This window comes from Oncorhynchus tshawytscha, linkage group LG05 (genome assembly GCF_018296145.1).
Source record: "Oncorhynchus tshawytscha isolate Ot180627B linkage group LG05, Otsh_v2.0, whole genome shotgun sequence".
Taxonomy (NCBI): Eukaryota; Metazoa; Chordata; class Actinopteri; order Salmoniformes; family Salmonidae; genus Oncorhynchus; species Oncorhynchus tshawytscha.
The window spans coordinates 57,078,722-57,091,599 of NC_056433.1; the positions used below are offsets into that span (position 1 = coordinate 57,078,722).

Here is a 12,878-nt window from a genome sequence, read left to right on the forward strand (position 1 = left end):
GACTCTCATCTTTAAAATCTGAAAGGTTTGCAGTGAATGGCACTACACCCATAACGAACTTTAAAACGTTTAATTAAAGAGACATTTTAAAAAGGGGTTTTACATGACATGTTCACCTCTGATTTAGACACTGTCTCCTGTATTCCTGACCCTGAGTTGGCTCTAGAACATGTATCCTCCATGTTAATTCCTCTAGCATATTAACATGCCCATTTTAAACAATACAGCATCAAAGATAGATCTAACTCTTGGTTTTCTTCTGTACTATCTGAGCCCATTTAGATGAGAAATCAGGCCTTGGCCAAGGCAAGAAAAACTGACTCTGCAGTGGACAGTGGTCTGCTAGTACTTCTACATTTTGGACAACAGTAAATGCACTGAAGCATGCAAATTCCTCTTCTTCCCTGCCTTAGGAGGTTCTGTCTGACTCTGGCATCAAACTGAGGAGAAAGTGATAAGTGATGCTTTTAATAAACATTTTACTTCGGCAGGCTTTTTATTTGAAAGAAACTGCTCTTCCCTCTGTTCGCCTCTAGCTGAATCGACGGTTAACTGTCAACTTCTAGTGAATCTTTGTTTTCATTTCAACAATTTACTATCTGTGGTGCTAGATGCCTTGCTAAAGATTGATGTAAAAAAAATCCAATGGGGCTGATATGCTTTTGTCACGTTCTGACCTTAGTTCCTTTGTTATGTCTTTGTTTTAGTATGGTCAGGGCGTGAGTCGGGTGGGTTGTCTATGTTCCGTTTTCTATGTTGTGTTTTGCGTTTGGCCTGGTATGGTTCTCAATCAGAGGCAAGTGTCCTTAGTTGTCTCTGATTGAGAAACATACTTAGGGAGCCTTTTCCCACTTGTGTTCCGTGGGTGTTTATTTTCTGTCTTTGTGTATGTCACCAGACAGGACTGTTTCGGTTCGTATCATTCTCGTTGTTATTTTTGTTTTAGCGTTCTGAGTTGAATGAATATCGTCATGAACACGTACCACGCTGCCCTTTGGTCCGATCCTTGCGACTCCTCGTCAGAAGAAGAGGACGAGCGTTACAGCTTTATCCATTTTTGCTGCAGCTCTCTGCCCCCCTGATTGCTGAATCATTATAACCCATATTTTTTACCTGATGATTATATCTGGTACTATCTCCAAGGTTTGGAAGGCAGCCCATGTACTCCCCCTTCACAAAGCCGGTGACCCTTGTGACCTAAATAATTATAGCTCTATTTCTAAACTTCCTGCCTAGCTAAAATATTAGAATCCTTGATTAATTCTCAGCTAAGATCTTTCTTATCTTTGAAATGTATCCTAAATTTAAATCAGTCAGAGTTTAGACCAGGTCATAGCACTAGCTCTGCTGCATCCCTAGCTATAAATGATGTGGTTAACTGTATGGATAAAAGACAACATTGTGCTGCCCTCTTCATTGACCTGCCAAAAGTTCTCGACTGTTCATCACGCAGAGAATTTCCTCAATTGGCCTAGACCCGGCTGCATGTAACTGCATGTAACTGGTTTACATGCAGCCTAGAACAGATTGAACTCAATGTCTATCTACTGATGGTGTTAAATCAGGTCTTCTGGATATTTTACGAAAGGAGTCCCTCAAGGGTAGATTCTGGGACTTTTTACTGTTTACATTAACAATAAAATTGTAACCTGCACTTATATGTCAATGATACTGTTGCCCTCTATCTGCACTACAGTCTGCCTTCATTGTATTACAAAAAAATGTATTGACCTGAAATTAGTATTGAATGCAGGTAGAACTAAGTACAGTGCATTCAGAAAGTATTAAGACCCCTTCACTTTTTCCACATTTTGTTACGTTACAGCCTCACTCAAATGTATTAAATAAAAAAAATCCTTGTCAATCTACACACAATACTCCATAATGACAAACCGAAATAGAAATACAGAAATACCTTATTTACATAAGTATTCAGACCCTTTGCTATGAGCCTCGAAATTGAGATCAGGTGCATCCTGTTTCCATTGATCATCCTTGAGATGTTTCTACAACTTAATTGGAGTCCACCTGTGGTAAATTCAATTGATTGGACATTTGGAAAGGCACACACCTGTCTATATAAGGTCCCACAGTTGACAGTGCATGTCAGAGCAAAAATCAAGCCATGAGGTCGAAGGAATTGTTCGTAGAATGGCGCCGGAGAAGGCGGCAGACGTTTTACGTGTCCCCAACCAAATGTGTTTTTTTGTTTGTTTATTTGCATTGTTTGTAACTTATTTTTTTACTTATTTTGTACATAATGTTGCCGCTACCGTCTCGTATGACCAAAAATAACTTCTGGACATCAGGACTGTGATTACTCACCATGGACTGGCAGAATCTTTTTTTTTCCTTTAACAAGTCTGATGAGCCCGACGCGAACGATATACTGCTTTCTCGGGAACAAGCCCAGATCCCCGTGATTTGCATGAAGAGGAGGCAGAGAAAAAGGGGCCAGAGGGCGGGTTGCCTTCTGAGAATTCATAGGCGATTGAATAAACTCCCACTTCCTTCCACTCTGCTAGCAAACGTGCAATCTTTGGAGAATAAAATCAATGACCTATGCGCAAGATGAAACTACCAACGGGACAACTGTAATATCTTATGCATCACGGAGTCGTGGCTGAACGACGACACGATTAACATACCGGTTATAAGCTGGTTATACGCTGCACTGTCAGGATAGAACAGTGGTGTCTGGTAAGACAAGGGGCGGAGGACTATGTATTTTTGTTAATAACAGCTGGTGCACGATATCTAAGGAAGTCTCGAGCTATTGCTCGCCTGAGGTAGATTATCTCATGATAAGCTGTAGACCACACTATCTACCGAGAGAGTTTTCATCTGTATTTTTCGTAGCTGTTTACATACCACCACAGTCAGAGGCTGGCACTAAGACAGCATTGAATGAGCTGTTTTCCACCATAAGCAAACAAGAAAACGTTCACCTAGAGGCGGCGCTCCTAGTGGCCGGGGACTTTAATGCAGGGAAACTTAAATACATTTTACCACATTTCTATCAGCATGTTAAATGTGCAACCAGAGGGAAAAAACTCTGGACCACCTTTACTCCCCACACAGACACACATATGAAGCTCGCCCTCCATTTGGCAAATCTGAACATAATTCTATCTTCCTGATTCCTGTTTACAAGCAAAAATTAAAGCAGGAACCACCAGTGACTAGATCAATAAAAAAAAGTGGTCAGATGAAGCAGATGCTAAACTACAGGACTGTTTTCTAGCACAGAATGGAATATGTTTCGGGATTCCTCCGATGGCATTGAGTACACCACATCAGTCATTGGCTTCTCCACAGTGACAGTATGTACATACCCCTACCAGAAGCCATGGATTACAGGCAACATCCACACTGAGCTAAAGGTTAGAGCTGCCGCTTTCAAGGAGAGGGACTCTAACCCGGAAGCTTGTAAGAAATCCCGCTATGCGATAAACCATCAAACAAACAAAGCGTCAATACAGGACAAAGATCGAATCATACTACATCGGCTCTGACGCTCGATGGATGTGTCAGGGCTTGCAAACCATTACAGACTACAAAGGGAAGCACAGCCGAGAGTTGCCCAGTGACAAGAGCCTACCAGACAAGCTAAACTACTTCTATAATCGCTTCGAGGCAAATAACACTGAAACATGCTTGAGAGCACCAGCTGTTCCGAAAGACTGTGCGATCACGCTCTCCACTGCCGATGTGAGTAAGACCTTTAAACAGGTCAACATTCACAAGGATGAAGGGCCAGACGAATTACCAGGACGTGTACTGCAAGCATGCGCTGACCAACTGGCAAGTGTCTTCACTGACATTTTTTTTTTTTAATGTAAAAATTTGACCCTTTTTCTCCCCAATGTCGTGGTATCCAATTGTTGTAGTAGCTACTATCTTGTCTCATCGCTACAACTCCCGTACGGGCTCGGGAGAGACGAAGGTTGAAAGTCATGCGTCCTCCGATACACAACCCAACCAAGCCGCACTGCTTCTTAACACAGCGTGCATCCAACCCGGAAGCCAGCCGCACCAATGCGCCGGAGGAAACACCGTGCACCTGGCCACCTTGGTTAGCGCACACTGCGCCCAGCCCGCCACAGGAGTCGCTGGTGCGCGATGAGACAAGGACACCCCTACCGACCAAGCCCTCCCTAACCCGGGCGACGCTAGGCCAATTGTGCGTCGCCCCACGGACCTCCCGGTCGCGGCCGGTTACGACAGAGCCTGGGCGCGAACCCAGGGACTTTCACTGACATTTTCAACCTCTCCCTGTCCGAGTCTGTAATACCAACATGTTTTAAGCAGACCACCATAGTGCCTGTGCCCAAGAACACTAAGGTAACCTGCCTAAATGACTACCGACCCGTAGCACACACGTCTGTAGCCATGAAGTGCTTTGAAAGGCTGGTCATGGCTCACATCAACAGCATTATCCCAGAAACCCTAGACCCACTCCAATTTGCATACCACCCCAACAGATCCACAGATGATGCAATCTCTATTGCACTCCACACGGCCTGTTCCCACCTGGACAAAAGGAACACCTACGTGAGAATGCTATTCATTGACTACAGCTCAGCGTTCAACACCATAGTGCCCTCAAAGCTCATCAATAAGCTAAGGACCCTGGGACTAAACACCTCCCTCTGCAACTGGATCCTGGACTTCCTGATGGTCAGTCCCCAGGAGGTAAGGATATGTAACAACACATCCACCACGCTGATCCTCAACACAGGGGCATCTCAGGGGCACGTGCTCATTCCCCTCCTGTACTCCCTATTCACTCATGACTGCATGGCCAGGCACGACTCCAACACCCTCATTAAGATTGCCAATGACACAACAGTAGGCCTGATCCCCGACAACGATGAGACAGCCTATAGGGAGGTCAGAGACCATGACAAAATACTATTCTCGCTCAGGAAACTAAAAATATACTAAAAATATACTTTGTTTAAAAAATGTTTGGTTACTACATGATTCCATACGTGTTATTTCATATATTTGATGTCTTCACTATTATTCTATAATGTAGAAAATAGTCAAAATAAAGAAAAACCCTTGAATGAGTAGGTGTGCCTGAACTTTTGACTGGTACTGTACGCATTACCACACCCGTTCTCAGTGATGGCTAACTCTGGAAATGAATTTGGTCTCTCCTGAGTTAGGTAAATCAGCTTTTAGTTTTCTTGCACTTTATTTGTGGAACAAACTGTTCTTCAATTTGGTGCCTCTAAGCAAATTCAGAAAGCTGATTGAGGACCCCATTACTGATGAATGGGTTTGTTTTTCATTCTGCTTGCGTTTTGTATTTATATTTTGATTTTGTCATTTAGGTAATTCAGTGCTCATCTGTAAAAGAGACATTGGTCTCAATATGACTCCTGATAAAAAAAAAACGTTAAATTAAACTAGGCTCTTCGGCTCTTCACTGACAAGTAGAGATTCAGTGTTACTGCAAGTGCAGTGGGCCTCAGATCAGCACAGTTTAATCATGAGTATAGAGTATATTGCTGAGAGATGTGGGGCTACTTGCCTTCAATAGTCTCCTCATTCTGGGTGAACATCAGCATACCCCGGGAAGGCCCCAAGTTAAGCTCTGCTATGCCCTGGCCTGAAACGTAACATGTCAGTGGTGAGGATGACTCATGCCAGGCCTCGGTAACCATCTGCAGATTTCCCCCAATCAGGAAGAGCCTAACGCAGACATATCACAACCTCAGTGAGGAAACACTAGCGTCATTATTTTCCATGACATCTATGAGATACAGAAATAGATGGATGATCATTTGATGATCTAGCTTTCTGTCTGGGCCAGGGGTTTCCAGAGGGAGAAAGGCTAAAGCACACAATGCTCAATGCATTTATTATCAATGCGCCATATTTATTCACTTTAATATGTTCATTTCAATGGTTGTACATGGGGAACGGGGGAATGTTTCTGTAGTAATTAAAACACAGTACATATCTGTAACAATAAGCATCTGAAAACAACAAAACAATATTGTCCCTAATATTTGATAAAATGGTTTGCCTCTGAGGTCACACCATGAACATAGACACAGATGGTTCAAAATAGAAAATAGAAAATGTAGCTTACATATTTAGACAGTCAAATAAGACAGTATGTTTTATTAAAACAGTTTTGTTATGGTTTTTGTGAGATAGTAAAGTATCAGTCAGTGTGCTGACACCCAGTTTTATAAGAGACTGAATGTTTGGTAACTTATGTGTCTGTCCCATACTGAGTTACTGTAGGTAAGGAAATAAAGGGTTAACTTCTCCTCTTCTCACAAACTTATATAGCACTATTTCTTTAGCACCTCAACAAAAGCACTTTATATTCACCAGAATGACAACAAATAACGACAATAATTAGCTAAGAAATAGCACCATTCCAAAGCACCATCAGGAGAGTAATAACAACCTAGTTACTCCAACAGAAACCAGAGCGGTCATATTGCAAGGGCTGGTTCTTGGTGTGAGCTCAGTAGATGGATGGATGTGGAAAAAGGCCTTCACTGTACATGCAGCATATTAAAAACCGAAGTTAACTGGTTGACCATTAAAGGCGCAGCAGGGCCATGCTATCAGACAGAAGGACCACTTAAGACCAGAGGACATGTGAGGGTCTCTGTTCCCATCTAATCGGTTGTTGGAAGTGTTTCACTCAGTGATGGACACTTTTTCACTCACTGTATACGTGACTAGTACAGAGAACCATGTACCATGTAGCATTTTTCACATTGATGAGGCCACGGTACATTTGCCTGTATCTAAATGTGTACAGTAAGGGCTACAGTATGATAGATGTGTTGAGGTTAGCTGCTAGATGTGAACTGAACCGACCATTGACCAGCCCTTGCTGGGTCCCATGACAAGACAGTGGTGAGTAAACGGTTATGAGCATAGACCGGACCGTGGATGGAGAACCTTGGTATTCAGTAGAGTCGTCAAGACAAGTCCCAAATAACTAAACATACAGTATCCTTATGAGTAGCCATACTTTGTGCAAATCAAACCCTTTTCAAAAAGCACAATATTAATAAGAATTCATAAAGATTTAGTTCTGAGACAAAGCATTGACAAGATAACAAAGAAGACCACGTGAGTTGACAGCCACCAGATAACTAACATGAACATTTGGTAAGTGATAAAGTATCAGGTAAATTTCATTTGTACAGTGTAGATTGTGTACACATAGAGCAATGTCTGTAAATATACAAGTAAAGGTCCGTATGGACAGTGTCTCAGGGTAAGATTGGGCCACTTAATAAACAACAGAGAAATGTAACTAAGCTGAACAGAGTACTTTGGCCAGTCCTGTAGCCAGCATGGCAATGGTAGTAGCACCAAACGCTAATAAGGATATAAGGACATAGAAACAGCGGTATCCCAGCAGCCCATCTGGTCTTCACAGCAATGCCCCCACAGCTGGTATCAGTTAGGGCAATTTCAGAGTGGGGATAAAAGCACAGTTCTCTCTCTCACCCTCCCCTGATGTCAGAGAGGCTGCTCTGTGGTGCGATGGGTTGTCAGTCCCTCCCCCTGTGAAATGTTCAGCTCAGGCGGTCTGGTCTGGTCCCGCTGGGGATGACTCCGAGTATGGGTCTGGTTCTCACTCTGGATCAGGGGTCAGTGTCCTTGGCAGGTCTTACAGCACATCTGTCTGAAGTAGGGGCGGCTGCAGAACTTAAACCTGAGCACTAGGGGGCAGTACGCCACTGTGTTCACATCTTTACACTCTGGAAAGGAAAAAAAAATATTAAAACATCTTAAGTGGATATTAAGCTAGCAGGAAAATATACTGAGAAGGTAATTAATACAGAGTTGAACTTTGACCTTCAGGGTCACCCTCAGGGATGTCCATGGGTAGGCTGCTGAGGTCACATTTGCTCTTGCACTGCTGCATGGCTGCCGGGCGCAGGAGGTCTGGGCACTCATTGGACGGCTGGCCGGTGTGTACAAGACACTGCACAGAGCGCATCTCCTGACCCAGACCACAATTGGCTGAGCACTAACATAGAACGGATAGAGAGCGAGAGATAGAGAGAGACAGGTCACAAAACTATGAGGACATAGTAAAGACTGACAATAGAGCACTTTATAAATGTATTATTAATTTAATTATTTTTTACCCCTTTTTCTCCCCAATTTCGCAGTATCCAATTGGTAGTTACAGTCTTGTCCCGGAAGAGGCGAAGGTCGAGAGCCATGTGTCCCCCGAAACACAACCCAGCCAAGCCACACTGCTTCTTGACATAATGCCTGCTTAACCCAGCCACACCAACGTGTCGAAGAAAACACGGTACACCTGGTGACCGTGTCAGCGTGCATTGCACTCGGCCCACCGTGTGATGGGACAAGTACATCCCTGCCGTCCAAACCCTCCCCTAACCCGGATGACACTGGGCCAATTGTGCTTCGCCCCATGGGTCTCCCGGTCGCGAACCAGGATCTCTAGTGGCACAGCTAGCACTGTGATGCAGTGCCTTAGACCACTGCAACACTCAGGAGGCCTACTATACAAATCTAAACAGGAAAGATTAACATGGTCTAGTATTTCCTCTTCACTTCAATACATCAATCAGTCAAGGACCTACATACACTACATGACCAAAAGTATGTGGACACCTTGCATGTCAAACATCACATTCCAAAATCATGGGCATTAATATGGAGTCAGTCCCCCCTTTGCTGCTATATCAGCCTCCACTCTTAAGGTTTTCCACTAGATGTTGGAACATTGCTGCGGGGACTTGCTTCCATTCAGCCACAAGAGTCTTAGTGAGGTCGGGCACTGATGTTGGCAATTAGGCCTGGGTCACAGTCGGCGTTCCAATTCATCCAAAGGTGTTCAATGAGGTTGAGGTCAGGGCTCTGTGCAGGCCAGTCAAGTTCTACACCAATCTCAACAAACCATTTCCGTATGGATCTCGCTTTGTGCACAGGGGCATTGTCATGCTGAAACAGGAAAGGGCCTTTCCCAAACTGCCACAAAGTTGGAAGCACAGAATCGTATAGAATGTCATTGTATGCTGTCGCATTAAGATCTCTTCCCTGGAACTAGCTCGAACCATGAAAAACAGCCCCAGACCATTATTCCTCATCCACCAAACATTACAGTTGGCACTATGCATTCGGGCTGGTAGCATTCTTCTGGCATCCGCCAAATCCAGATCCGTCCAGTCGGACTACCAGATGGTGAAGCGTGAATCATCACTCCAGAGAACACGTTTCCACTGCTCCAGAGTCCAATAGTGGCAAGCTTTACACCACTCCAACCTACGCTTGGCAATGAGCATGGTGATTTTAGGCTTGTGTGTGGCTGGTTGGCCATGGAAACCCGTTTCATGAAGCTCCCGACAATTATTGTGCTGCCGTTGCTTTCAAAAGGAAGTTTGGAACTCAGAAGTGAGTGTTGCAACCGAGGACAGACAATTTTTATACGCTGTGCGCTTCAGCACTCGGTGGTCCCAATCTGTGAGCTTGTGTGGCCTACCACTTTGTGGCTGAACCGTTTTTGCTCATAGACGTTCCCACTTCACAATAACAGTACTTACAGTTGACCGGGCAGCTCTAGCAGGGAAGAAATATGACGAACTGACTTGTTTAAAAGGTAGAATCCTATGACGGCGCCACTTTGAATGTCACTGAGCTTTTCAGTAAGGCCACTCTACTGCCAATGTCTGTCTATGGAGATTGCATGGCTGTGTGCTCAATTTTATACACCTGTCAGCAACAGGTGTGGCTGAAATAGTCGAGTCCACAGTTTTCTTTCTCTCTCGCTCAAACGTTAAAGCACCAGACAGAATACATTTCCTACTACAGTCAGTCCTACTACTGCGACATTCAAATGTTTAAAAAATGTATCTGAAATGCAGCCATACACATCAACAACCGTTGTTTTATATACAGTTGAAGTCGGAAGTTTACATAAACGAGTTTTAATGACTTCAACCTAAGTGTTTCAACCACTCCACAAATTTCTTGTTAACAAACTAAAGTTTCGGCAAGTCGGTTAGGACATCTACTTTGTGCATGACACAAGTCATTTTTCCAACAATTGTATCACAATTCCAGTGGGTCAGAGGTTTACATACACTAAGTTGACTGTGCCTGTAAACAGCTTGGAAAATTCCAGAAAATTATGTCATGGCTTTAGAAGCTTCTGATAGGCTAATTGACATAATTTCAGTCAATTGGAGATGTACCTGTGGATGTATTTCAAGGCCTACCTTCAGACTCAGTGTCTCTTTGCATGACATCATGGGAAAATCTATAGAAATCAGCCAAGACCTCAGCAAAAAGATTGTAGACCTCCACAAGTCTGGTTTATCCTTGGGAGCAATTTCCAAGCACCTGAAGGTACCACGTTCATCTGTACAAACAATAGTACGCAAGTATAAACACCATGGGACCACGCAGCCATCATACCGCTCAGGAAGGAGACGCGTTCTGTCTCCTAGAGATTAGAGGTCGACCGATTATGATTTTTCAATGCCGATACCGATTATTGGATGGCCAAAAAAGCAGATACCGATTAATCGGCCGATTTTTAAATTTTTTATTTGTAATAATGACAATTGCAACAATACTGAATGAACACTTATTTTAACTCAATATAATACAATAAAATCTATTTAGCCTCAAATAAACAATGAAACATGTTCAATTTGGTTTAAATAATGCAAAAACTAAGTGTTGGAGAAGAAAGTAAAAGTACAATATGTGCTATGTAAGAAAGCTAACGTTTATGTTCCTTGTTCAGAACATGAGAATATATGAAAGCTGGTGGTTCCTTTTAACATGAGTCTTCAATATTCCCAGGTAAGAAGTTTTAGGTTGTAGTTATTATAGGAATTATAGGACTATTTCCCTCTATACCATTTGTATTTCAGCAACCTTTGACTATTAGATGTTCTTATAGGCACTTTAGTATTGCCAGTGTAACAGTATAGCTTCCGTCCCTCTCCTCGCTCCTCCCTGGGCTCGAACCAGGAACACAACGACAACAGCCACCCTCGAAGCAGCGTTACCAATGCAGAGCAAGGGAAACAACCACTCCAAGTTTCAGAGCGAGTGACGTTTGAAATGCTATTAGCGCACACCCCGCTAACTAGCTAGCCCTTTCACATCGGTTACACCAGCCTCATCTCGGGAGTTAATAGGCTTGAAGTCATAAACAGCACAATGCTTGATGCATAACGAAGAGCTGCTGGCAAAACGCACAAAAGTGCTGTTTGAATGAATGCTTACTAGCCTGCTGCTGCCTAACACCGCTCAGTCAGATACTTGTACGCTTGTATGCTCAGTCAGATTATATGCAACACAGGACACACTAGATAAACTAGTAATATCAACCATGTGTAGTTAACTAGAGATTATGATTGATTGATTGTTTTTTATAAGATGACATCACCTGGTTTCAATGATGTTTCTAGAGACAATATCTCTCTCATCATCACTCAATGCCTAGGTTTACCTCCACTGTATTCACATCCTACCATACCTTTGTCTGTACATTATACCTTGAAGCTATTTTATCGCCCCCAGAAACCTCCTTTTACTCTCTGTTCCGGACGTCCTAGACAACCAATTCTCATATCTTTTAGCCGTACCCTTATCCTACTCCTCCTCTGGTGATATAGAGGTGAATCCAGGACCTGAAGTGCCTAGCTCCACTCCCATTCCCCAGGCGCTCTCTTTTGATGACTTCTGTAACCGTAATAGCCTTGGTTTCATGTATGTTAACAATAGAAGCCTCCTCCCTAAGTTTGTTTTATTCACTGCTTTAGCACACTCTGCCAACCCGCATGTCCTAGCCGTGTCTGAAGCCTGGCTTAGGAAGACCACCAAAAACTCTGAAATCTCCATCCCTAACTACAACATTTTCAGACAAGATAGAACGGCCAAAGGGGGCTGTGTTGCAATCTACTACAGAGATAGCCTGCAGAGTTCTGTCCTACTATCCAGGTCTGTACCCAAACAATTTGAACTTCTACTTTTAAAAATCCAACTCTAAAAACACGTCTCTCACCGTTCGTTGCCGCCTGCTATAGACCACCCTCTGCCCCAAACTGTGCTCTGGACACCATATGTGAACTGATTGCCCCCCATCGCTCTTCAGAGCTCGTGCTGCTAGGTGGCCTAAACTGGAACATGCTTAACACCCCAGCCATCCTACAATCTAAGCTTGATGCCCTCAATCTCACACAAATGATCAATGAACCTACCAGGTACCACCCCAAAGCCGTAAACACAGCACCCTCATAGATATCATCCTAACCAACTTGCCCTCTAAATACACCTCTGCTGTTTTCAACCTAGATCTCAGCAATCACTGCTTCGTTGCCTGCATCCGTAATGGGTCAGCGGTCAAGCGGCCTCCACTCATCACTGTCAAACGCTCCCTGAAACACTTCAGCGAGCAGGCCTTTCTGGAAGGATATTGACCTCATTCCGTCAATAGAGGATGCCTGTTTTTTTTGTTTTTTAAATGCCTTCCTCACCAACTTAAATAAGCATGCCCCATTCAAGAAATTTAGAACCAGGATATAGCACTTGGTTCTCTCCAGACCTGACTACCCTTAACCAACACAAAAACATCCTATGGTGTTCTGCATTAGCATCGAACAGCCCCCGTGATATGCAACTTTTCAGGGAAGTTAGAAACCAATATACACAGGCAGTTAGAAAAGCCAAGGCTAGCTTTTTCAAGCAGACATTTGCTTCCTGCAACAACCTCAAAAAAGTTCTGGGACACTGTAAAGTCCTTGGAGAATAAGAACACCTCCTCCCAGCTGCCCACTGCACTGAGGATAGGAAACTCTGTCACCACCAATAAATCCACTAAAATTGAGAATTTCAAT

At 43.6% G+C, this 12,878-nt stretch overlaps 1 protein-coding gene across 2 annotated transcripts in view; it reads right to left on the reverse strand.

Annotated features, from left to right (window-relative positions):
• Nucleotides 1-5,855: 5,855 nt before the first annotated feature.
• adamts10 (ADAM metallopeptidase with thrombospondin type 1 motif, 10) overlaps nt 5,856-12,878 on the reverse strand; it is a 54,665-nt gene continuing 47,642 nt past the window's right edge. For both annotated transcript variants that reach the window (XM_042322129.1, XM_042322130.1), the window contains exons 24-25: nt 7,849-8,023; nt 5,856-7,751 (exon numbers count right to left, since the gene is read on the reverse strand). In XM_042322129.1, coding sequence (XP_042178063.1) covers nt 7,642-7,751; nt 7,849-8,023 — 285 coding nt within the window. In that variant the 3' untranslated portion in view covers nt 5,856-7,641. The remainder of the gene's footprint in view (nt 7,752-7,848; nt 8,024-12,878) is intronic.